The sequence below is a fragment of the Pantherophis guttatus genome, chromosome 1, assembly GCF_059756535.1.
Source record: "Pantherophis guttatus breed Tessera chromosome 1, ASM5975653v1, whole genome shotgun sequence".
Classification (NCBI taxonomy): Eukaryota; Metazoa; Chordata; class Lepidosauria; order Squamata; family Colubridae; genus Pantherophis; species Pantherophis guttatus.
The window spans coordinates 211,741,271-211,768,400 of record NC_142063.1 but is presented as its reverse complement, the minus strand read 5'-3'; the positions used below and the strand labels follow the sequence as shown (position 1 = coordinate 211,768,400).

At 41.5% G+C, this 27,130-nt stretch overlaps 1 protein-coding gene across 1 annotated transcript; it reads left to right on the top strand.

Annotated features, from left to right (window-relative positions):
• The first annotated feature begins 531 nt into the window (after positions 1-531).
• On the top strand, positions 532-26,605 carry TRIB2 (tribbles pseudokinase 2). Its single transcript, XM_034432123.3, has 3 exons — positions 532-2,617; positions 7,777-8,069; positions 23,868-26,605. Exons 1-3 carry the CDS (start codon positions 2,348-2,350, stop codon positions 24,334-24,336), a joined length of 1,032 nt encoding a protein of 343 aa, XP_034288014.1. The 5' UTR covers positions 532-2,347; the 3' UTR covers positions 24,337-26,605.
• Positions 26,606-27,130: the final 525 nt, after the last annotated feature.

Genomic DNA, 27,130 nt, shown 5'->3' with positions numbered 1-27,130 from the left:
GCTTAATCAAATCATGATCATTAACAGAATGTATCATCCAAATTTAAGTTGTCTGGGAAAGTTCAGCCTCCTGCCACCACGGTATTATTTTAAGATAATTAGCCATTTGGGTGGGAGTTAACGCTGGCCTTCCTGGGCTTTCCAGAGAGTTAAAAACATGACCAAACTGCATTTTCTCCTATCAGCCAACAAAAAACATAGGATTTTTTTTTTAAAGCTTTATTTTAGCATTATGCAATCTATCTAAATACTGTGCCTTGGTGTGGTGTTTTTTTTCCCCCTCTCCTTAAGATGATCTTTTTATATTCCAGATGAGCAAACGATCCATTTTTGTTACACAAGGTAAATTTAAGGAAAATGCTTTTCGGTGCAAGAGCCCGCTGTGTTTACACCATCCGTTAAAGCGAGTCATTTAATTCATAAAAAGGCCCAAATGCACTTGGATAATAAATGGGACAGAAAACTCCTCCCATCTCTCCGGGGAAAGCGCACACACAACCACACACACACACACACACACACACACACAGCAGAAAGAACTCGGCCCGAACGGAAACGCGCAGAGGTCAATGAAACGCCGTAGTAGCAGCAGTAGTAGCAACAGTAGCCGCTAGAAACCGCTCACAAAGCTCGTATTTCACAGCCTGCTCAGCGGAAGGATATTTCACCTTGTTTACCCTGAAACCGGCTCATTGAATGAGTGGAAAGAAGAAAGACGAGGAGGAGGAAGAGGAGGAGAGGGAGGAGACTTCGAGGGGGTTGGCGGGCTGCTCGCCTGATTGACGTTTCCTTGGCTCAATGGGAAAGCCGCTCGGGTCGGGGCGGGCGTTTCTGCTGGCAGCCAGAGCGCTGCGCCGCGGTGAGGAGCGGGCAGTCAGCCTGTGAGCGGTGTCCGTGTAACGTCGGAACCGCTGCTGCTCTTGCAGCCGCCGCCGCTTCTGACCCGGACTTAGGGAGGCACGGCGAGCCGAAGAAAGACTCTTAGCCACGTAAGTAGCTATTCCTACATGGTGAAGAGACGATGGCTTGCTGAAAGGGATTGGCTCGGCCATCCCTTTCCTCCCCACTCCTACCTCTAGGAATAAAGAACGGCGCCTGCAATAGACATTTGTTCGCATTGAAGTGGCTGCATCGCCTCCCTCCCTCCCTCCTTTTCTGCATCTCAGGACTCTGGGGAGGGGGCTAAGAAGATCGTAGGGAGGGTGATTTTTTTTTTCTCCTGCAGCCCTTCCTCTCTCTCTTTTTTTTTTTTTCCTCGTCCTTTGTGGTCTTTTTTTTTTTCTTTCTTTTTTTGCTTGCATGTGCAACTGCACTCAAACCATCCGAGGGAACCAGACCGGACGTCTCCAGGCCAATGGAAAGCTAAAGAGCATCGATTTATTCTTGTCCTTGATTGCACTTTTCCGTCTGATCAAAGGAAGCCCCAACGCCGCACGCAACCAATTTCAGCGCTGCAGCTCCTGGAGCTTTGCGCACTTCGTATCCTGGTAAAAGGAAGCGGCGCTTTTAGTTTGGGAAACGCTTTTTTTTCTTCCGCCGAAAAAAAAGGAGGCTTCTTCAATTCGAAGAAAATCCGGATCTTGATCAAGCAGCGGGCTTTCCCGCACCGTTTAGCGGAGCTTCCTCGGCCATCCGCTGAAGTTAAAAAGACTCCGCTGCTATATTTTTTTTTAATTATTATTATTATTTATTTATTTGTCTTCGGCTGCTTCTCTGAATATAGTCCTTTCCACGAGGGAAAAAAAAAGGATCAGACGCCCTCTACAGTTGAAAGCAAGTTATTAAAAAAAAAAAACCCATTGAAAAAGCAAGAAAGAGAGAGAAAGAAAAAAAAGCCCGTCGTTCGGATAACCCGTGTGAAGATTTCGACGCGGGCGATTGGGAATCGGGAGATTGATAAAGGAACCCTTGGCCCTTTGAAACGCCTTTCCCAGATGTTTGGATTTTAAACCCCGCGGCGTTTTGTTGTGGGGAAGCGCCACTTTTGCTCAGTTTGCTACTTTGCGGGACTTCGCCGCTTTTTGAGTTGCCGAGAAATCGAAATCGAACGCGGCGGGGGAAGAATCGTTCGCTTGATCGCCGCCTCCGATCCCCTCTTCTCCCAGCCACGAGCCATTCCTATTCTCCTGTTTCTTTGCGCTGGATAAACCGGACTGTAGATCCTACAGAAAAACCTGCCAGCCGAAGCACTCTTTACTTTTACACCGCAGCACAAAGGCATTCTTGGCCGGCCGGCCTGACAACACCAAAGAATTGTGCGTGTGTGAGTGAGTGAGTGAGTGAGTGAGAGAAAAAGAAAGAAAAGAAATTGGGGGGGATTTCTTGGGAGGGTTTGTTCTCCATCCCCATGAACATACAAAGGTCAACCCCAATCACGATAGCGCGGTATGGACGACCTCGGAATAAAACTCAAGATTTCGAAGAGCTCTCGTCTATAAGGCAGACTGAATCCAGCCAGAGTTTTAGCCCTAACCTTGGCTCGCCGAGCCCGCCAGAGACTCCGAACTTGTCGCATTGCGTTTCTTGCATCGGGAAATACTTATTGCTGGAGCCTCTGGAAGGAGACCACATTTTCCGGGCCGTGCATCTGCACAGCGAGGAGGAGCTGGTTTGCAAGGTAACTTTTCCTCCCTCCCTCCCTCTTGCCTTCCTCCCACCGAAAGCTCGCAGGCGCAGCGTGGCCTTTCCCTGTGTCTAGCAAGTTTATTTTTAGAAGGGTACTCAAAAGGAGTGTGTGTGTGTGCGTGTGTGGTTTGCCCGGGAAGGGAGCCTCCGGTTTAAGGCGCTGGGTGAAATTTAATTAAACAAACAAAGCCTTTGCATAATTAAACGGCTCTCGGCAACTTTGCAGACAATGGGCCACGTTTATAACGGTGGCCTAGAGCCAAAGCCGCGGGGGTGGAAAGACTGGAAAAAGGGGGAGTTGGATTGAAAAGCGGAATCCCTGGATATATAGCGCTTTCCTTTTCCTTCCGATTTTTTTTTTTTATTAACTTTGCACGATGCCAATTCTTCCTAGTCTCGGGATACTTCTCCGGGGGGGTGGAGAGGGGATTAATATGGGGGTGGGGGGAGAGAATAAATTATTATTATTTTTAGCCAAGTTAATAATTGCAGGCTGGTAGCTTAGTCTGCTTAAGGCTGCAAGTCTCCCGTCTACTGTAGGTACTTCTTTGGGAACAAGCTTGGTAAAGCAGCAGCGGTTTCTCTTCCAATAAATAAATAAATAAATAAATAAAAATCATCCTAAGGTTTGAGCTTGCAGAGCTGATTTTTTTTTTTTAATCAGCCTATCCGGCCTTTTTTTTTTTTTTTTTTTTTAACCCAGATGGGTTGTTTGCAAACACCATCCCCCACCTTGGAGCAACCATTCAAAAGCCTTGCAGAATTGCATTTTTAAGACAAATAATGTTGCTTATCCTTGCTGCGATGCTGGGCTCCCCGTCCTGCCTAGCCTCTTTAGTTTCATTGTGAATTGGGGGAGGGGGGGAAGAGAGGAAACCCCCCTCATGCTTGTCTATAGGGAAACTATCACCCATTCACCGAGGCCATTCTGTTTCCTTTGTTCCTAAAGTGCTGCGTACAGTATACTCTTCCTGACTGCTTAATGCACCCGTTTTCTATGCCATTCATCAGTTTTAACAGATGGCAACATAGAGGAAATGGTCATTTTTGTATCTTTTCAATTGTAGGGATTCTTTCCCCCCCCAAAATGCACAGTTGAGGGTCTTTTGAAAGAATAAGTAAAGAGGTCTTGTAATCCTGGGTTTCCTTGATGGCTGGAAGCAAACAAGAGGCCCATTAATATCCTAAAATAATTAAAAGTAGCTTTGTACAGTCCTGTTGACTGGTGGATTATTTTTATTTAGATTGTGATGTGGTGGGAAAATTAAATTGTACTCTCTGGTTGCTTGTAAAGACTTGCTTTGCAGGGCACTATAAATGCATTGGTCACTTGTGAATCATGGCTCCTGGATGTTAATGAAAATTTAGTTTTCAGTATTTTATACTGTTGTTTATATTACACTGAGGATTTGATCTTGCCTGTTGTCTATTGCAAGGTGCTGGAAAATGGGCTATTTGTATCTTATTATTTAAAATGTGTTCATTGGCTTATTAAGAACCTTGGAGATTAAAATATTCTTAGAATCTTGCAAAAAGAGCAGCTGGTATCTCCAAACGAGATGTTTACATGTGAACATGCAAAGAGCTTATATACTTGCACTGGAAATATTTAAGAAGTTATATTTTTAGGGGGGGGTGTCTTCCCATAATGCCTCTTGCAACCAGGAAGAAATCTGCCTTGTAACAAACATGTAGATTTCCCCAAGAATTGCTACTTTCAACCATGGTCATGATAAATATCTTAAGTTGCTTTGTCATACTAACTTAACCTTGGAGGATCCATTAAACATGCTTCATAATTAAAAGTTAAATGCCAATGAAAGATAGTTGAATTGCAGCACTTGTAAATTTCCAATAATAACTGCCTTCGCATAGTTGCCCACCCTTGTTTATTCTAAATATGATTTTTGTGTCATATGTGGCTCCTCAGATAACAATCTTAATTTCATTGGGCCACCTCTGTGTGACTGTTAAACTCCTCCTCTATGAATTCTGCTTTCCTTCTCAGAACTCAAAGTAGTTAAGAATCAGGCGTTCTGATCTAAATAATACAATTCAACTAAGAAAAAAGCCTTTGAAAAGTCAGCCTGAAGAGACAGTTTTGCATGGCTGTTAAGGAAAATGCTGTTTAAAGCCTGCACCTTTTCCTGTGCTTGAAAATTGATCTGATTTTTCATGGAGATACAGTTGTGAGTATAGTCATTCAGGGTTGAAGTCTATTGCACCAGCCCTACACATTAAATAGTTGATATTTCATTCTGAGTAGACTTCATACAGTATTATCAAAATCTACTTGCACTTCCTTTTCCTCAGATAGGGCACTGGGACAGTGATTAATCTGTCCAAGTAAAAGATTTTCATTTTGTCATCCACATTTCAAAGATCTAGAGGGGTGATACAGATGTGGTGAAACAGTTCATAGAATGCCAAAGTTTGCATTCAGTTCTCAGGAAATATTTTGCTAGAGTGTGATCAGACTGATAAGGATAGATGCTTTAATCGCGTGCATGGCTAACCTTGGAGCATGACCCACTGAATTAGGCAGAGTCTTATTTCTACATACATAGAAATGCAGCAAGTGTTGTCCTATGTCAGAAGATGTCAAAAATAGATTTTGACATATGATAAGAACAAACTCACCACTCTAGTCCTTCACTTATAACAAAAGCCTACATTTTTTTTTACTGTAACTTCCTCAGTAACAAAGTAAATGCCATTTAACTTTAAATTGGACAACCTGGTGTCTGGGGGCAATCTTAGTAATAATATTAACCTACCTTTGTAACTTTTCTGATCTTCATTCCTAAGGGGAAACAAGTGCAGGGAATTTACCCATAATATTGGTCTTACCTACTTGCGGTACTTCATTGTTTTCAATGAAATGATTGCACTCTTATGAATCTTCAACATGTCACAAGCAGTGATTCATTCATGATTGGTTGATTTATGTAACTTTTTAGTGTTGGGAGTCTTGGAGCACTTTCATTCATAAGTCATAAGGGATACGCTTGCTCTTAAAGAGACACTTGCCTAGAAGTGTCAGAAGTCTGAACTCTTGATTAAAATTAAATGCAGTGGGGCCTAGTCCAACCTAAAGGTAATCTTATGTATCCCTATCATTTTCTCAAGAAGAATTTCTAGACGCTTCTATTTGTTTCCTTTTAATTGAAGTGGTCTGAAAGCTCAATAAATACATGTATCTCCTATTTCTCCTGTACAAGCTCTCACAAGCAAAGAGATTTTAAAGCTTACTATATCCCACAACCTTTCTTATTCTCCTGTGTCTTTCAAATACATATCCTGAGACCTGAGCAACTTCATATCTCCCTCCATCTTTTAAAAGCAAAGAAAGTTCCTGTCCCTTCTAGCTATAGATCCTTTTGAACCCAGTGAGACTGCTCGTATAAAACCTTTGCCCATAGTTAATGCAACCACATTTTATTGAATCAACCCAATCGTTAAAAGTTTGCAAAAAAAATAATGAACCAGAAACTGGTCCCCTACAGCTTGGGTTTACATAACGAACTAGATTAAAATGTGGTGGTCATGAGTTTCTCACATGAAATCAGCCAAGGAACATGTATGATTGAGTGCTGAAGTATATACAGATATTATAATCTTGATAAAATCGTAGTTATAAATCAGTTTGAGTTCACAAACACACTAACACCAAACCATACAAATTACAGCTTACTTGGCATTTGTATAGAACACCATAAAATTTACGGAAGTCGTGGATCAGCCTTGATGTCAGTATGGCTGAAGACCGTCTGCTGGGAGACTAATGGACTTCCTTGTACAGTTGTTTTGGCCACTGAGCACAGACTCCTGGATGAGATGGGGCAGGAGTCCAAATTGGGAGGGCACTACTTTACATCCTTGTCCCAAAGGTGCTTTTTCAAGAGGCAACTGGGCTTCCTGGTTTTTCTTTGAAGACATTTCACTTCTCATCCAAGAAGCTTCTTCAGCTCTAGAGGTGAAAAAGCTTCTTGGATGAGAAGCGAAACATCTTCAAAGAAAAACCAGGAAGTCCAGTTGCCTCTTGAAAAAGCACCTTTGGGACAACCATGACCTGGATGACTGAGAATCTCCATAGATGTTTGCTTATGTCCTTATTATCACATTGGGAAAGGGAAGAGAAGTATCTTTCCCCCTTTATCTTGGAAAGCACAGCTAGATCAGCAAGAAGCCTTGGCAGGGCCCTTCAGCTTGGTAATAAAAACCCATTGGGACAATATGGATGCAGAAATCCTTTAGCCTTGTCTGCCTCTGTCGGGAAAGTGGAGCCAATATACTAATTACTGATCTGTAGCGCTAAATGGTTTTGCCCACAGTCTGAAAGGAAAAATAGCCTCCCTGTTTCTTTCCACCAACCATCAGGGAAGAAAAGTGGACCTTTTCATGCAGGAGTCCACTGTGTTATTGGCAGAGCTGTGCTGGCAAGGCCTTGTGTAGCTGTGATGACACAGGTCTTTCCAGTAAAAATAGGGAGCCCTGCTTATTTTGCAAATGCTGTTCTAGAATTCCATTCAAATTATCAGAGGAAAGCACAAGACTTGCAAGCTGGTAAACTTCCTTTTAATGTAGGGCAGCAGCCATTGTATCTCAAATAGAAAATTAAATCGGATGCTGGGCCATCAGGGATTTTTAATTCACCTTCTCCCTCATTTAGAGAGCTTTTTTTAAAAAAATAAAATAATCTGCCCCCTTTTTGTTTTCATTGGGGGAAAATACATCTCTTCCCTCCCCCAGTTAAAACCTTTTACATTTTAACCAGCAAGCTTTGGGAGCTGGAGGGGAGGAGAAGACAGGATTTCATTATGGAAAATGCCTGCCCAGGGCATTAAGGATTCTAGTAAAAATGTCTCTTACAGTTAACTCCTCCTTTCTCAGCCTTGTCACCCTGCAGATGTATTGGGATTGCCGCTTCCAGAATCCCCCGAATCTCTGCTGTCTGGGGAAATGTTGGGGTTTATTGTCTCATCCCACTGGGCAATAGTTCATTTACTAAAGCTAATTTCTTACCCTTGGGTTGACCAGTTCTAACTCTGTATGTCTACAACAGAACATTGAGGGGAGGGTTTTTTGGCCGAAGGGAAATTGGTCTTTCTTTTGGTAACCCTTTCTCTTACTGCGAACTCTCAATTCTAGGTGTTCGATATTGGCTGCTACCAGGAATTACTGGCGCCATGTTTTTGCCTGCCTCCTCATGACAACATCAACCAAATTACCGAAGTCATTCTTGGAGAGACGAAAGCCTACGTGTTCTTTGAACGGAGCTATGGGGACATGCATTCCTTTGTTCGTACCTGCAAAAAGCTGAAGGAGGAAGAGGCAGCCAAGCTATTCTATCAGATAGCCTCCGCTGTAGCACACTGTCACGATGGCGGGCTGGTCCTGAGGGATCTCAAGCTGCGGAAATTCATTTTCAAGGATGAAGAAAGGTGAGGAAAGGCATCTCTTCCCCCGCTGCTCTCTCTCCCTGCTTCCCTCAGGGAAGGCATGATTGTGGTTTGCCATTTCAAAAGGTTTCTGACTACCGTTCCTGGTATCTTCCTCAGTTAAATTTGGACTTTGGTAGTAAAAGAAGATTTTAATGCAGTTTGAGGGAAGCTGGTAGCTCATCTTCACTTCCTTGAGAAGTCTGGGTTGAGGAGAAACCACCACTTAGCTTGTGGTCTACCAGGTGTCTATTTGGTTGCAAGATGGATGCCCTTCCAGGTGTTCAAGGCAGCTTACATGGGCTGAGAGGAAATGGTTATCCCAAAGTTACTCCATAAGTTTCCATGGCTGGGGGTAATCTTCAACTTAGATCTTTCCACTATCAGACCCAGAGCCATGGTGGCGCATAGGTTAGAATGCAGTATTGCAGGCTAATTGTGCCAACAGCCAGCAGTTCGATTCTCATCAGCTCAAGACTGACTCAGCCTTCCATCCTTCTGAGGTCGGTAAAATGACGACCTAGATTGTTGGGGGCAATAGGCTGACTCTGTAAACCGTTTAGAGGGGACTATAAAGCACTGTGAAGTGGTATATAAGTCTAAGTCCTGTTGCTATATCTTGGCCGCTGTACCTGAATTACAACTCCCAACAGGATGAATAGGGTTGTTGGGGTATGTAGTTCAGTAATCTTTGAAAAACCATAAGTGCCCCATCCATGTAAAACCTATCTATATTCCACGTTGACTAATCTACTACTAATAATAATGAAATTTTCTCATGAGATGAACTTTTGGATTGTAGTTTCATAACAAGTTGCTTTCCTACATAGAGCTATTAATATTATTGTTGCACATGAGTTGTTTCAGCTGCGTTTTTGACCTTTCCCCTTTCAATGGTTCACTGGGAAGAGCATTTAATGTGGTTGCACCCTTGAGCCAATCCTCTTGTGACAGCTAAAATCTAGAAGCACAAATTCTTTTCTTTCCACCCCCAAAATCTATTTTATGCACCTAGTCTTAAACTCTAGAGTTATGCTACAATTTTTAGCTGTTATATGTACATTTTCATCATTTCCAAATTGGTGGCAATCTCGGTTGCGATGAAAACAACAGTGCAGGTTATTTTAAAAGAGTAACAGTTGGATCATGTCCGGAGTTTTCAGAGGCTACAGTTTGATTCATCGGGTTTACGAAATACCTATTGGGAACATTGTGAAGGTGCCAAACCACTTTGATTGTTTCTCAGTTTTTTTTAAAAAAATGTTGCCTAATCAGAATTGCCAGCGTGTTACTTTTAAATGCTTTTCTAAAAGAAATAAAATAATAATAATAAAACAGATAGGATATTTTTACAACAACATTTGACTTGTATTTCAATTTTGGTGTGGTATCCTGCCTCATGATCCTTGCAGATCCCAATCTAGAAAGTTGATCTCCTTCTGTTCCACTCTGCATCAGTTGCAAGACCCTGGCATTGGTAGTCACCAGCAGGGATATATAGAGCTTGCCAATTTGGAAGCAATACATTCCAGTCTCTCTCTGAACCATGCTTTAATTTCATTTGATTTCTTGGCCCATGCTGTTCTGGAGGAATTTGTGCCTTCCAAAAGTAAGTTCTCTAGTCTGCTTCCAGTCCCCTCAGAACTACTCCCAGGATGGCACTTTGGGGGAGGGGGGGCAGAAGGTTCAGCATGGTCCGGAGAGGGAGGGGAATGTCCTATGGTTCTCCGGAATTGGTGCACAATCCTTAAGCATTAGGCTGACCTTCATTGCTTATTGGGGGTGATGCCTTTTGAAAAAGAGCATCTGACATAGTTTAAACCTCTCACTTAAGTGGCATCACAGACAACAATGCTACAAAATGGCTTGTTTTAGTTTAGGATGTTATATGAATATTTTGTATCTTGTAATTTATGACTCATGGATCAAGCTGTTTAGGTCTTATTAAACAAACTTTGGTTACGTAGTATAGGACAGCAGGGTGGATTTGATTTAAATCGAGTTGATTTAAATCACAATTTAAATCATGATTTAAATCACTAGTAAAAAGGCTTGATTTAAATCAACTCAATTTAAATCATAATTTTTAAAGAGCAACTGTCATCTCTGCTACTCCTTTGACCCACTGTTGACTCACCGATAGTCCCAGTGTTGCAGAATATACAGCCTCATGCGACATAACTAAGCTCCATTTCATGCTGAATAAACTAAATTATTTATGTATCTTAAATAGAAAACTATCTTACGATAGATTTTTACCCCAAAAGTTTTTTATTAAAATAAATTCAATAAAAATAAAAAAAATCCGATTTAAATCAAAAAAATCTGTTTTTTTTTTTTAAATAATTGATTTTTATCCACCCTGTAGGACAGTGTTGGTGAACCTTTTCGGCACCGAGTGCCAAAACAGGAGCATGTGCCAGAAACCGGAAGATTAGTTGCTTGGCGCACACACTGGGCAGCTGCTCTTCTGGTTTCCAGCACATACATGCGCACCGGCTATCTGGTCTTCTGGATTCTGGCATGCATGCACACGCAAAGACCAGCTGGCCAGTGCACATGCGCTCACCAGAAACCAGAAGAGGAAGATGATCTTCTGGTTTCCGGCACATGCATGTGCGCCAGAAACCAGAAGACCAGGTGGCCAGTGTGCATGCGGTGCAGGAAACCAGAAGAGCAGCCGCCTGGCATGCACATGCACACCAAGTAGCTGCTCTTCCGGTTTCTGGCACTCGGCGCATGAAGACCAGCTGGCTGGCGTGCCAGAACCCGGAAGAGCAATGGGTGACGGCTCGCGTGCCTGGAGAGATGGTTCTGTGTGCCACATCTGGCATGTGTGCCACAGGTTCGCCATCTCAGGTATAGGGTTTAGATTCCCTCCTGCACTGGAGAAACGGACCTCAAATCTCGGGAAAATGCTAGCTAATGCCAGTGTTCTCGCATTCTTGGCAGCATGTTATTGGAAATGGACACTATTGCTTTAATGAGTCCCCAAGTGGGTGCTTCCTTTGTGTTCCCACACATTTCGAAACATTTCTTCAGAACTGAATTTGAAGCATTGTACAGAATTAGAACATAGGAGGAAAAATGGTTAAAAACACTTTTTTGTTGTTGTGAAACAAAGCCAAGTTGCATAGGTAAAACAAAAATGTATTGATTTGGTGCATAAATCTATTAGGGTTGACCGGTTTACATGGCACTTACATCAGTTCATTTTGATCATAGAAGTTCTTTAAAAATCAGGTAATGTTTCATAAGCCTTATAGAAATTACTATCTGGGCAGGGTTGATTTGTGCAAGCCTATAAACACCCTGTTAATATTAGTTATTCAGCAATACTATAGTGGCAATAGCTCTCCCTTTCAGCTTCACATTGAATGTACGTTCTTAGTAATTACTAAAAGTTGTGGGCGAATGGTTGCTTTTAGGAGTTCCAGACTTCAGCATTGCATTCATTCCTTCTGGAAAGTCATACGTGTTTAGAATCGGTATACAATGGTTGTTTGATTAAGATGTGTAGAATAGGGAGTGCATTTCTTTGCCTGCTGAGAAGGAACATCTAATTCATACTGAGGTCTTCTGCTGTGGTGTATAGTGAACGCAGAGGATGAATTATGAAACACACCAATTTAATCTGCGTTCCATGTGTTCTCTCCATGAGGAACATAGACCCACAATCAGGGACCTTTTGCATCCAGGGAAGCTTCTGTGCTCTTTGAAACAGCGAACTTTCCGATTTCTGTATTGTGTACGTTTGTATAAAATAAGGCGGTAATCCCTTGTATAAATCCCCATTCTTGTTCCATAAATTGCACTTCCATTTCCTAGCATTCTTGTACCCTCCTTGCTTCTTCCTGATGATGGTGTCTTGTTCACATGAGTCTTGCTTATTTCCTGTTTGAGAATAAAGCAGCATATATTTTGAGACGTAGTCTTTGTTCAGAAGTTCCATGTAGCTGTGTATTTCCAAGTATCTACTTCGTTCTGAACTGGTGTCTTGCTTTGATGTATTCTTGGTTGTGATATAATGTTCTGGTGCTCAACCTCATCTTGTTGGAGATTAATAGGCAGTCGTTACTACATGAATTGTTGCTCTATGCTTGGTATTTTACAACCTTGACATATGTGCACAAGAGAGGGGAGTAAGGCCTTGGATCCTGATGAATAAGATCAACTATTATATCTGAATTAGTGTTTAAAGAATGCTGACTTGAACTGTTACCTTTTGTGTGGCACAATGTGATGTATCGTATTATTTATATGTATATTTTATGTTCTTTCCATTAATAGATTTAGGAGATTTGCTGGTGGTTGATATCACTCTCTCTCTCTCTCTCTCTTTTTTACTGAATTGTTGAGTGTGTTACCATGTATGCTAGTGCCCAAACACAGAAGATTGATCCCTTCTCAGTTTCGTTTACTTGATTATTTTGATCAATGCTACTTATAGTCAAGCTATTTGCATTGCCTGAAATAACTAAGATGATGTTTTGAAATTAAAATAATATGTTCAGCTTTTGTGTTATCACTTTTTTCCTGTTGCAATCATTTTGTCCTGCCAGTAAATTATGTAGAAGTACTCAGTGAGTACTTCTAAAAAGTCTTCAATTAAATTCAAATGTTGGCTGTCATAATATTTAATGCTTAGCATTCATACTTGTTAATCAGTTTTTCTAGTAACATTTTTAAAAGGATTCTATTATTTTAGAAGCTTTTTGCATTCTAGGTGGCCATTTTTTAACAGTGGGAAGTATCTCTGGATTGGGAAGACAGTAATACTTTCTCATTACGTTAAGTGTTAGGAACAATACAAGAGTTTTAATGCATAGATATACAGTTTATCAAGATGGATGGAGGGATAGATGATAGATAGATAGATAGATAGATAGATAGATAGATAGATAGATAGATAGATAGATAGGATTTCATATGCAGACAGAATATAGATCCCCAAATCAGATGGATTTCTCATGACTGTCTGGTTAAGACATCAGGCTAGAAACCAGGAGACTGTAAGTTCCAGTCCCACCTTAGGCATGAAAGCCATCTGGGTGACTTTAGGCCACTTCTCTCTCCGCCCAATTCACCTCACCTCATCGGATTGTTGTGGGGAAAATAGGAAGGAAGGAAGGAGGATTATGTAAGTTTGCCACATTGAGTTATGTATAAAGTAATAAAGGTGGAATAAAAATCTAAATAAACATAAGGAAGTCACTTCAATGAATTGGATTCAAGACTTCACTGGAGGGGCTCAAACGAAGTATAATCTTACCTGTTGTTCTGAAGGTAGCATTAGTCCATTCTAGGCTTTGGTTTTGCAAATTCGGGGAAAGGAAATTATCCCCAAAATATGACCAGTGATGCAAGCTCTAGTATTCCCTACTTCTTGCCAAGTGATAGATTTGTCTTAAAGCATTGGCTCTTTGTTCTTCACCTGTTAATATGTGCTATGACAGTCCACTGCTCTTCAGTTGCTTAGCTCTAACAGTGCTTTCAGGAAGAACAAATCCATATGCTGCCTTCCTCGAAAACAAACCAAAGGAGCCCAGTCTTCTAGGAATTACAAGTGACACAATAAGGCTATTTTAAGATATATCTTAACACTGAGTTTCTCAGCTGATTTGCGTGAAAAGAGTCAGTAGAACAATGTATTAATCTTTGTAATAATATGTAGTCATGGAACACGGTGTGGTCTTTAATTATCCTGTGTGCAACCAGAGCAACAATACTGGTTTTATTTCCATTTTTGCAACTGAGGAACTGAATCTGACAGTTCCTTGCTGAAGGCCTCACAGGAAATTGGCAAAGCAGCCTCTGAGAGCAGATTTCCCAGATGTTTCTGCCACAAGCAGAAGTAATCCTAGGTACCCTCATCCAGTGATAGCAATAACACTTAGACTTATATACCACTTCACAGTGGTTTACAGCCCTCTCTTAAGCGGTTTACAAAGTCAGCCTGTTGCCCCCAACAATCTGGGTCCTCATTTTACATGGAAGGCTGAGTCAGCCTTGAGCCGGTCAGAATCAAACTGCTGGCAAATGAGCAGAGCCAGCCTGCAATACTGCATTCTAACCACTGCGCCACCACGGCTCAATGATAGGGCTCACCATTTACTGAAGATAACCTTCCCAATTATTAGATGGCGATTCAGATTTTCAGATGTTCAGCCCATCAGGGGTTGCTTTAAAAATATATTCAGTGAAGAAAGGAAGCTGGGCTGCAGCCATGCCCTCTGAAAGACTGATATTTTTTTTTGAAAAAAAAAATTGTTGTTGTTGTTAGTTGCAAAGTCATGTCCGACCCATTGCGACCCCATGGACAAAAAAAAAATATTTATATACTTTTACAAAAATATTTTGATATTTTAAAATATTAAATATTTTTTCTCTTTTTGCTATTCCCACTATGTACGCACCAAAGCCAGCAGGGCCTGCTTTATGTACTTCTCATTGTGCGTCTGGTCTCTTAATGGCATTTAGCTTCTAAGTTCAACCAGTTTAATATTTGTGGTTTGCATCATTCTTCTGGCAGCAATTCCCTGTGGCTAGCTAAACTGGAATTGTGGCTGAAGAGGAAAAAAAGAGCGCCAACAACAAGTGGTGTGCTTGGTGCAGCAGTTGCCCCATAAGCTCTGCTATTTGCACAGATTTGGCTTCTCTCAGATCTTCTGTTTAGCCTAGCAGGGATCAGCAGAGCCCTCATGTGGTTTGTGGGTTTGGCTGACTCACTAAAAACTAGACACCAGGGAAGCCCTTGTTGTGAATTGCACTCTCAGGCATGGGTAGGATGGTAACTTTACGCTGGCAGCACACTTGGAATTTAAACAGGTATGCACCTGGTATGACTGCTGTGATGGGGCTTGCCTGCTCATTAAAGTCTGGCCAACTATGGTGGGTGTAGCCATGCCATGGAACATATAATTACTCTAGAAGCCAAATGGACTTCCTTTCCCCAACTACAGAGGTTTACCTTTGACTTTTTCCCCTCAGCAAGTTGGCCCTTCCCCAAACAAAACAACCGCCCAATATTTTTGTCATCCCAAAGGTGCTTTTTCAAAAGTGGACATTTTGTTTTCCCTTGAAGACATTTCACTTCTCATCCTAGAAGCTTCTTCAGTTCTATATCGCATAATGCTTCACAACTGAAGAAGCTTCTTGGACGAGAAGCGAAACGTCTTCAAGGAAAAACAAAAGTCCAGTTGCCTTTGGCAAAAGCACCTTTGGGACAACCCAGTGGTGAAATCCAAATTCTTTTACTATCGGTTCTCTGGGCGTGGCTTGGTGGGCATGGTGTGGCTTGGTGGGCATGGCAGGAGAAGGATATTGCAAAATCCCCATTCCCACCCCACTCTGGGGCCAGCCAGAGGTGGTATTTGCCGGTTCTCCGAACTACTCAAAATTTCCACTACTGGTTTTCCGAACTACTCAAAATTTCTGCTACGGGTTCGTTAGAACCTGCTGGATTTCACCCCTGGGACAACCGTGACCTGGATGACTGAGAATCTCCATAGACAATTAACATTTTTGTTGTTTTCTAAGGATGCTTCTGTGAGGCAAATGGAATGCATACTGGTTTATAGTTATTTAGTGTAAATGGCATGATTCTATAGAGACCGATTTGCAGCTTTCCAGCATCTTTCCTTCCTTCCTGCCTGCCTGCAATAAGTGTGCAGTACTCCTAATTCCACTTCCCATCACTCTTTTCTAGAACCTTTCATTTCTCCACCAGTAGATTTTTTTGTGTTTTTCTTTCTTTCTTTTGCTTGATCTAATTATACATGCTGGGTCCATATCATTCCTTGAACCTTTTTGCCTTCTCCCCATACACACAAAGGACATAGTTATGGATATGAAGATGAATAGACCATATTAACTCAGAACAGAATGAAAAGCTGCAAGGTCAAATGGAATAGCTCCTTAGCTGTGGAAGGTGAAAGCAGAGGTTACACTTCATCTCAGAAAAATAATGCTTTTCCTAATGAATTTTGAATTTGCCAGCCTGTGGGAAGGTGGATTTTTGTCCTCCTTGGCAGCACATCTCATTTATCAAATGGTAAAAAGTGGATTAGTTATGTAATTTCATTTGGCTTCAAAGTACCTATGTACTGCTTTTTCTCTATTGAACAAGTTCACTATTAGATTCCAACATTCTTATTAGGGATTATTGTGTTTTGTAAGGTCTGCGTACGTTTCAGTTTTTTAAATAATGGCATTCTGAAATTCTAAATCGGGGAATTGAAAATTCTTTGTGCAGTATTAAGAAAGTTTGCCCATTTCTGTGGGATGGGTTTGCCATTTTTAAAACAGATGTGTTGCATTTCAGAATTCATGTTCTTATGGGGAAAGGATTATAATTCCAACATATCCTAGGGCCGTGATGGCGAACCTATGGCACAGGTGACACATGGAGCCATATCTGTGGGCACACGAGCGTTGCCCTACCTCAGTCCAGCACGCATGTGCGTGCTGGCCAACTGATTTTTGGGCCTTCCGGGCCCACCAGAAGTTGGGAAATGGGCTGTTTCCGGGCCTCCTGATGGCCTCCGGGAGAGTGGGGAAGGCTGTTTTCACCCTCCCCAGGCTCCTAGAAAAGCTCTGGAGCCTGGGGAGGGCAAAAAAAATGGGCCTACCGGGCCTACCGTGTGCCAAAAGCGGGGGGAGAGCAGGAGGTCACGCGCGCATGCGTGGGGGGGACAGGGCGCATTGAATGATGGGTATGGGCACGCGCGCAATCCCCCCCATTACCTCCGCTTTTGGCACACGACGGCAAAAAGGTTAGCCATCACTGTCCTAGGGGTAGGGAGAGTACAGGAATGGGAAAGGCTACCTTAAACTATTCCAATTTGGATATTTCTGTACTTGGCTCTTTTTTTAAAAAAATATTTGTATCTTTTTTGTTAGGCTAGTACCAAAATGATACAGGTAGTCCTCCACTTACAACAGTTCGTTTAGTGACCTTTTGAAGTTACAATGGCACTGAAAAAAGTGATTTATGACTGTTTTTTCACACTTACAACCATTGCTGCATCCCTATGGTCACAATTCAGACGCTTGGCATCTGACTCATATTTATGACGGTTACAGTGTCCCTGGATCATGTAATCACCTTCTGACAAGCAAAGGGTTTTTGACAGCTCAAAATCCCTGGATCTAGTGCCTTATTGTCATATTTGATTCATTCCCTCATCACTGTTTTGAATGCTGGAGTAACTCCTGGATTGCTCTCAATCCGGAAGTTCCAAAAACCATCCAATGATTTAAAGCCAACTTTTCAGCCCCAGATGCTAAACGTAGGGCCAGCTTTGCTGAAAATTGCAAAACAAAAATGCTAATGCTCACCCAAGAACAAATTATATAAAACAGATATGAAGACTCTTGTGGTTTTACAGATTCTGTAAATCGGTAAAATCAACAGCCTAAGACAGCATTGGTCAGCCGAAAGTTGCTTATGATCCACAGGTAGTCCTCAGTATACGACTGTTTGTTTAAAGTAATGAGGCTTTGGAAAAAGTAACAAAAAGTCCTGAAAAGTTGCAACTGTTGTAGAAGTTTGGCAATCTTGACTTGCATTTATGACGGTTGCAGCATCTTGTCGGGTGATTGTGATTTGCAACCTACCAACAAGCTTAGTCAGTGTGGGGAAGCCAGATTCACTTAATGACCCCATGTTTCATTTAATGATGCTGTGATTTATTTAACAGCCTTGGTAATTTGCTTAACAACTGCAATAAAATGGTCATAAAATTGGGTCTGGTCATGTGATGACTTGCTTAATGACCTCATTGCTTCACAACTGAAATTACAGCCCCAATTGTGGTCATATGTTGAGGATTATCTGCATGCTGAACTTATCTACCCTTGAGAGCTGAGTTGTCCTATTGTACAGAAGCACCAACAAGGAACTTAACTAAATCTTCTACCAAGATGATGGTAACTGAGTCCCTAAAGAATACTGCTAAGACATTCCAGGAATGCATAGGCTATACTTAGGTTAACTCCAATAAAATAATTTGTTACCATCTGCCACCTTACAGAAAACAACATTTTTCTAACACAAAGGAGTGGGTTTGTGGTTGAGCTATGGTTTGAATGGGGACATTTTAGCTCTTGTTCTTGGAAACCATGCTGCCTAATTTCTGAGGCTTTGGTGTTACTGCTGTAGATAAGGCAGAATTCACTTGTCCCAAAGGTGCTTTTCCAAGAGGCAACTGGACTTCCTGGTTTTTCTTTGAAGAAGTTTCACTTCTCTTCCAGTAAGCTTCTTCAATTCTGACTGGATGGTGGGGACATCTGGTCATTTGCATTCTTTTAAAGAGTCTTTGAGGACACTTGGAGGTTTATCTGTGTCCTCAGGGTCACCTGAGTAGTGCAAATGGGTGTGGAGCCTTTTTGGAACTGCTAAGGACACAAAAAAACCTCCAAGTGGCCTCGATGACTCTCTAAAAGAATGCAAATGACCAGCTGTCTGCAAGGAGTATAAATCCTTCCATTCCCCACCATCCAGTCAGAGCTGAAGAAGCTTCTTGGATGGGAAGCGAACCGTCTTCAAAGAAAAGCAAGAAAGTCCAGTTGCCTCTTGAAGAAGCACCTTTGGGGCAACCATGACCTGGATGACAGAAAATCTCCATAGGCAGAATTCACTTCGCTCTTTTAAGATCCTATAAAGGATTTCATCATTAATACAACCTGAATCTTTATTTATGCTGGAGAACGTGGCAGCACTGAATATGAGGAATTACTTTTCTTCTCACCAGTTTATGTGAAATTGCTTGCAATTGTATCTCTGTGTTTATAGACCAGGGGCTCAGACGTTCTGAACCATGCCACCAGTATGCCCAGCCTCCCAGGCTGATTGTCCCAGGGCCTTCTAATTTATGGCCAGTCCCTTGGAAAGTTATAAACATACATTGAGTCAGTGACCTATCCCCACATGATTCATTTTCATAGAAACTTTCTTCTCATGGTCCTCGATTATACAGATAGTTCTCAACTTTTAAAGCAGTTCTTTTAGTGACCTTTTGAAGTGACATCGGCTTTGAAAAAAGTGACTTACGATTGTTTTTCACACTTACGACCTTACAGCATCCCCATGATCAAAATTAAGACGCTTGGCAACTGGCTCATATTTATGATAATTGCAGTGTCCCGAGATCGTATGATCCCTTGTAAGAAGCAAAGTCAATGGGGCGGCCAGATTCGTGTAACTAACGTAACAACTGCAGTGATTAACTTAACAACTGTGACAAGAAAGGTTGTAAAATGGGGCAAAATTCACTTAACAAATATCTCACCTAGCAACAGAAATTTGGATCTCAATTGTGGTCGTAAGTCGAGGATTACCTGTACTTTTCCCATGATCTACCGCCTCAGGTTGAAATCTGTGCATGTATCAATTGAAGTGGAAGCATAAGGAAGTTCCGCTATGTCTACTTGAAACAATTATGTTAAAATATTACTGAGATGTAATAAATCAAAAGTCACACTAACATTCTAACTGATGGTGCTATCACACATCCTGTTTCCAAAATACTTTTTTGCTTTTCCCCTTTCACGTAGGCAGAGCCTAAGTCAAATATTTTGTCACCCATCAATCTTCACCCTTGCAGGTACTTCTCTTTGTAAACAACATGAAGCCCTTCTCACAGAATTTTCCTGCAAGTCAGAAATTCTTTAAAATCCCCAGATTTTTTCTGAGAAGAGACTTACGATATAACCCATGGTGGGAAATACCTTAAGCTGTGGGCTAATGCAAGTAGCTGAAGTGATCATGTTTCCTTCTATTGCTGAAGAGCCATGTCTGAATGCACTCAAGTAATGAATGTGGCATTGATAAGAATAGTATTGTTTTTCATGGGCTTCCCTGCCGGTTTCTATGGGGACAAAGACGCATTTCCCGTTTGAGTGCTATTTGCTGCCCTCTGATTGCACTTTTGCGGTTTCATTCACCAGTAATGGGAAAGCATTCATAGACAGAATCGCTTCCCCTTTTTAAATAGCAATGCTTCAGGCTTGATTGTTTTCTTAAGCATTATACTAATGCACGGTTCTATCTGATAAATGCATAATGCTGTCTTTTTAAGCGTCTGCTGCATCTCCACTTTCTGAATTGAAATGATACACTGTAATTACGCTGTCCTTGGGAAGAAGCTTTACATTACATAGTAAGTTTTTATAAGGCGGGTCTTACCTCCCGGTGAAAGCCCACATTTATCAAATCTCAATGCTGTCATTCCCATAGCTAGAGTTGGAAGAGGAAGACATGAGCAATTGCTGGAAGTCCAGTTAGAGAATTTGTGGTGCCGGTAACTAGCTGCTTGAAGTACGACTGGAAGGATCTTGTCACCTCAGCTCATACCGTAGGCTTTGACGATTACTGGCAGTGTACATTTTAACTGTATAACTGTTGACGGCATTTGTCTAACTTGGAAGTCTGGTACAGCTTCTCCAATTCTTTGCACACCGTACACCATTTGGAGAAACGAGCAAATTGAGCTTGCATTTCTTGACAAGCCCTTCTTGACAAGGGCTGTAGGGATGGGAGATCTCCTGGGAACTCAGGTGCCTTTTGGCCAGACTTGGAAAGTTGAAAATATCTCCTTTAAAAAAAGACAACGAAAAAACAATGCTAAGGAAAAGTCATGGGTGCAGTTGCCAGGAATCGAGCTAGATAGGAGGGTGTCTTCATTTTTTCAGGTTAGCAGTGCCCCCTTGGCATAAGTAGAGGACATGGGGAGAGACAGGAGCCAATCTATTTGTTTGGCTTTTGGAGAAGAACCTTATTCTTTCCCGTTTTTTTTTTCCTCTCTCTCTCTCTCTCTCTCAAAGTTGGCTAAATGTTACCTTGCCGCATACCAATTACAAGAAGGTCAAACAAATCAGCACTCTGGATTGTTGGCTATTAGTTCTGACTTCATGGTTGCACCTTATAGCAACAATTTCCCTCAATTAATGCAACGCTTGCTGGAGGAAGGTCTCGATCTTTTCTGGAAACTTATTTGTTATTTTTTATAATGGATAGAATGTGTATGTGTGGGGAGGGGGGGAGAGAGAGAGAGAGAATGTACGGGTGTAACACAGATGTTGATCCTGGTGTATTTGCTTTGGTCTCATCCATTCAGCGGGATAAAAACATGGCTGCTGCTCCTTTGCTTGATCCTGCCGGCGATTACAGGAAAACAAGTGGATTAATGCCAGCTGTTGTTCAGTGGTCTAGTTTTAAACAATCTGCTCTCTCCTAAATGCAGGTCCTCAATTCTTAAATACAGGAGATGATTGCATTGTGTATTCCCCCCCCCCCCCCCGTTTTTATTTTGCTGGTACAAATCCAGTGCAAAGATAGTAGCTATTGCAGCGGGCATTGTTGAAAGAGGCAGCAATGTAACAAAGGAGCACCCTCTCCTTCGTCAACCTCACAGTAATGTTTGGCATCAGATGTCTTGGAGGAGAGGGAAGAGCAGAGAAAAGAGGAGAGGGAGGGACATTTCAACAGAATTTTTATCTCTGGGAACAAAATCGGAAGAAGGTAGAGAGGCCTGGGGAAAGTTCTTTTTAAAGCTAACCAAGGCGAGAACAATAAGGGAGAGAGAATGACTGCACAGCATGTTTCTGCCATTCTTTCCAGTCCTTTTACCAGTGGGCGCCCTAGGAAATATCTGAATTTTGTTCTGGGTAGTTGAGCACATTGCCTTTCACTCTGTGTGGGTTTTTTGCTCCCTTCCTCTATTCTGTGTGTGTGTATGTACATTGTGAAGGGCAGGGTAAGCTGTGTAAGCCTACAACCACAATTGAGCCCAGAATTTCTGTTCCTAAGTGAAATATTTGTTCAGTGAGTTTTGCCCTGTTTTATGACTTTTCTTGCCCTAGTTGTTAAGTTGAAATCACTGCAGTTGGTAAATTAGTAACACGGGAAACTGGTTTCCCCATTGACTTTGCTTGTCAGGTGGTCACAAAGGGTGATCCCATGACCCCTGGACATTGCAACCGTCATAAGTGTGCCAATTTTGATCATGTGACCACGGGGATGCTGCGATGGTCATAAGTCACTTTTTTCAGTGATGTAACTTTGAACGGTCATTAAATGAACTGTTGTAAATCGAGGACTGGACTTACATGCTGGAAGGTATAACTAGGAAGAATAAGCATTAGATAAGAGTGAAGCCATCAGTCACTGTCCATCTGCCTATCTCGTTATTATTATTTTTTTCTGGAAAGTTGTTCTCTGTAGCCCCAAAATGGATCTGATTTGTTTTCCAACTCACTTTTTTTTTGTTGTTGTTGATTTTTCCTACTGTGCAAAATTTGATCCTTTTCTGATCAATTTTTGGAGAGTTACCCGTCTTTTTGATGGACCAACAAGGATTCTAAGGCCCTTTGCATGATTTCTTTCCGACAATCCATTCGGGGGGAGGGGGCAGGGGAAGATGTGCTGTGGTTTCTGGTATTGTTTCGTGCAATAATAGGCAATTCATTGTTGGTGACAGTGTTAAAGGTTAATTGGTATTTAATGAAAGGGACATATATAAGCAATCCAGAAGCTGCCATTGGAAAAATAGATTTATAATAAACCTCTGCATGTTTAATGTGATACGTGATTTCGTTTAAGTGAATGAGTACACTAAGGATTATCCAGCCTCTATACCTTTTAGGGATATTTTATTTTCTCAGGGCTAGTAGGAATGGTTATATTCCCAAAGAATTGATGTTCAAGATTGAGATCAGCGGTAATAAAGTTGGTTTGATTTAGTGTAGTAGTACAGTTTTTGTAGATACTGAGCTCATACACTTGGATTTTACGAGACCATCATTCACGGGGACTAAGAGCTGTTTACTGATTTCTCAAGCATGGGGAAAGCTCTAACTCAGTTATAAAGCACAGGCTTTGCTTGCAAAAACTGCCAGATGTTATGCTTGACATCTCAGAGTTAGCTTACGTGCGACCCAGCAGAGTGACTGACTGTCACCTACTACTGACAGTATTAAGTAGATAGAATAACCCTGACTTGTATGATTTGAGTGAAAAATCTGACTGCACTCTCTTTCTTTATATACTGTATATACTTAGAGATGTACATCTCTTATCTTTAAATTAAAATGTAATATGTTTTTAACCATATGCTGGCGGTGAGTCAAATGAATTTGTTTCCAGAAAGGATCCAGTTCATGAGTGCGCTTAGTAGACAGTCAGCCTTCCTTGTGCATTTATCTGAATGGATAATTCAAGGTGGGACTTCGGGCTATGCTATAGAGATGGCCTAGATTTGCAGATTTCCCATCTATTTTTGGAAGTAGCTGGACAGGGTTCATAAATATGATGGGTCGCCATATAATTTTTCTAAATAAGTGCCTAAGAACAGTGGAAATCGAACATATACCACGTTTTGTATGACACATCTTAATGGGAGTATTAAATGCACAAAATGATAAGCATGAAGATTTATGGGGACAATATGGAAGACAGGTTCAGATAAAAAGACATGTCCACTCATAGAATAGAAGCTATGGGGTGTTACCATTTACAAAAAATAACCTAGTCAGATTGCTACTTGATATGCCCTCTGCTTTTAACCCAGATCTAACCCAGAACATCCCCTGATACCCATGCTTTTTCCAGAATGGGGATGTTCTTCAGAGTTACAGCTACTGCTCATTTGTTTATTTTCTGGATAAAACAAGAGGATAGGGAACCCGATGGGTATCATTATGCCTCCTAGCCTGAGTCAATATTCTTGCCTTTTCTTTGATACCATGTATGAGTCATTGTCACTGAGTCTACCCTTTGGTTTGTTATTTCTTGTTCTGCAGGTCTAGAGTAAAACTGGAGAGCCTTGAGGACGCTTACATATTGCGAGGAAATGACGACTCCCTTTCTGACAAGCACGGATGTCCAGCCTATGTGAGCCCAGAAATCCTGAACACAAACGGCAGCTACTCCGGCAAAGCAGCGGACGTGTGGAGTCTAGGGGTCATGCTGTACACAATGCTAGTTGGACGCTATCCATTTCATGACATTGAACCAAGTTCTCTCTTCAGTAAAATCCGTCGTGGGCAGTTCAGCATTCCAGAGACTTTGTCCCCTAAGGCGAAATGCCTTATACGTAGCATCCTGCGCCGAGAGCCCACAGAGAGGCTGACTTCGCAGGAAATTCTGGACCACCCTTGGTTTTCCACAGATTTTAATGTGTCTAATTCAGGATATGGTGCTAAGGAAGTAACGGATCAGCTGGTGCCTGATGTTAACATGGAAGAGGATTCTGATCCATTCTTTAACTAAGCGTCAGGACTGGTAATGGTAATGCATGGTCCAGAAAGGACAACGTGAAGGGAGACCTTTCTGAAAACGCAGAATTATATCTCTGTCTCATCCTGGCTTGATAGCAAAAAAAGGACCCACTTGGAAGAAGCTTTTGTTTTGATTTTTTTTAAGGCTGGGGAAGGAACGCTCAAGAACCAATGTAGCCCATGAACGGTTAAACAGGAGGAATTGTTGCTATCAAGTTAGACTGGCATTGAAAAAAAAAAAAGGAGGCAGCAGCACAGAGCAGCTGTAGTAGCTTCTCGTCTTTATGGAGCCAAGGACACTGCACACCCAACGTTTCTGATGCAGCCACCACTACACCACTCCTGATTCCATTTCATTCAAACACTTACGATTCCCCGTGGACAGGAACTTGTATTTTGGCATCGCACTGTTAGATATTTAACTTCAGCCATTATTCAGGGAAGGTACAATTAGCTATTATTTTGTTCCTTTGTTTCCTGTTTTCAGAATCGGATGTTGCCAGTGGGCTTCATCTTTAGGAGGGCAGGTAGGAAGCGCACAAAGGAAGATACGAGAAGTGAATGCTAAACAAGGTTTTGGAACATGTCTCTGGATTCCTAGTTTTAAATTGACAGATACAAATTAACACTTTTGGGGAGTAACGATGTTTGGAATGTTTTATTTCTTTGGAGGGAAAAAAATCTCTCCTAAATCAGTTGTATTCGGATGTTCTCCTCAGAACCTACAGAAGACTCTTTGATCTAGTGAGGGCTTCTCTGCGTGACAAACAAGTTTGCTGATGGAGCAGTCCCTCTCCGCTTGCCAATTGAGGGGATAGTCTTGAAAAAATTATACAAGAAACTATATAGTAAAATAAATCTGTAGCGATGACTTTCCCCACCTTCCATCGATAGCAGTGTCCACTGGATCAAAGAGCTTTCTGTAAGCGGAGTAGATTCAGTTGAATACAAGCTGTTGGTTTGGTGGGCTTGTTTTTGGGTTAGAGCTTTTATTGCAGGGAGCCAGAAATCAAGACTTTTTCACCATGCTAGCAAAAGACACTAGAATTGTCTTCTTTGGTTTTTTTTCAAAGACTGTTGAAATACTGGCTTTCACCTTGGCTTTCATCAAGTTGACCAGGTGGGGCGAGAAGGATCTCCTTCGGATTATTCAAAGAAGGAAACAAATTTGTTCTTAGAACCAGCTAAGTCTCTACATGACCTGAATATGAACAGAAGGTGGATCTTTCTGAAGTGAGACGTATATGCCACCTACCCCTGCCCCAAATATCTTGGTAAGGCAGTGGCTTAGGTTCTCCTGCTTTCATTTTTGACTTACAAACAAGGATGCTCTTTTATTTTTCTGTTTATTCACCTGTTAATAAGCTGAACATTGCTGGGACACAGACCTGTCTCCTGAAAAGTACATTGTAATATGCACCTTTTTTATTGTCAAGATTTTATTTATTGATGAATCTGTCACAGTTGTGATGAATTTAAGCCAGTACTTCAATTACGGGTTGACTTGGGGTGACATGTTACATGCTGTAGTTAACAAACTTGTATTTCTCTTCAGGTATTCCTGTCCCTGACTGACATATTTTAAACCCCTTCCCTCCTGCAATTCCACCCCTTTGTTAAAGCTTTCATGTTGATTTAGACTGGCAAATGATTTTTATTACTGCTTTTATATTGCTATATGACATTGGAGGAAACCGCGGAAAACCAACACATCTTTTTTTTTTGGCATAGCTATTTGTGTTTCCAGTACCTCAGCTGTTCTGATGTTACTGCCTGTATGCGTTTTTGTGAAGTGGTCCTGTTTTTTGGATAGGTACATGTGGACTCTGTAGTTTGTAAATGTTACTTGAATTTTGTGCTTAATTATAGTCTGTGGCATGTGCGTACAGCTACTTGGCATTTGACGTATGAATGCTCTTCGCCTGCCCTGCGGGAAGGTTTTTGATCCCACTCGCCGAGATGATGGTTCAGAGTTCCTTAATCAAGAGACAAAGCTGCAGCTAACCTGCCTTGCTTCTATTTTGGTATCTAAGAATATAAAAGAGTTAACGTTTTTACACTCTGAAGATGGTGCTGTGTTGAGGGACTACTTCTTCTGTTTGTTTGTTTTTCTCCAAGCATTTATTTTATAAACTTGTAGGAAGAAAGATTGGTGATGTGCATGGTGGGATTTTACTGCCTCTGGTGCTTTTGTCTTGTATTTGGTTTAATGTTTTTGTCCTAATCTCTTCAATAAACAAAATTGTGCATATTTAACTAAACATAACTTGTGATGGCTTTTTTCTCTCCCCCCCCCCCAAATCCTATACCAACCGTGGCTAATTTCAGGGAAAACATTGCTCATTGCCTGTTTTTAGGATAGATACTTATTTATTAAATGTATATGCAGCCCATTGTACTATTAAGGGACTCTGGATGGCTCACAGCTTCATAAAATAACATATAAAACAATTAGAATGTTAAAAGTATTGAAAACATGGAGCATTAAAAGTTAAAACATTGAACAACAATGGATTTAAAAGAGACCAGTACGTCAATAGAATATCGAGTGGGGGAATCATCTCCTAATCTGCTAACCACCTCCAGAATGCGACATCCCCATTGGGGCCCCATACGTTTACCCCATTTTTGTTTAAAATTCTGTCTCATTGGATAACTTTCTTACCGAAGCAAGATTCTTTCAGCCTAGAAGAATCACCCAAGGAACTAACCAATCCTTGCAGTAAGATATATGTGGATGACCGGAATGGGACAACTTGCCACAGCCAACTCATCACAACCAATTT

Excerpts from the sequence above, each read along its gene's own strand:
- TRIB2 (XM_034432123.3), top strand. The coding sequence starts at position 2,348 with ATGAACATACAAAGGTCAACCCCAATCACGATAGCGCGGTATGGACGA. Across the intron at positions 2,618-7,776 it reads AGGAGGAGCTGGTTTGCAAG|GTGTTCGATATTGGCTGCTA; the intron begins GTAACTTTTCCT and ends TCTCAATTCTAG. Across the intron at positions 8,070-23,867 it reads ATTTTCAAGGATGAAGAAAG|GTCTAGAGTAAAACTGGAGA; the intron begins GTGAGGAAAGGC and ends CTTGTTCTGCAG.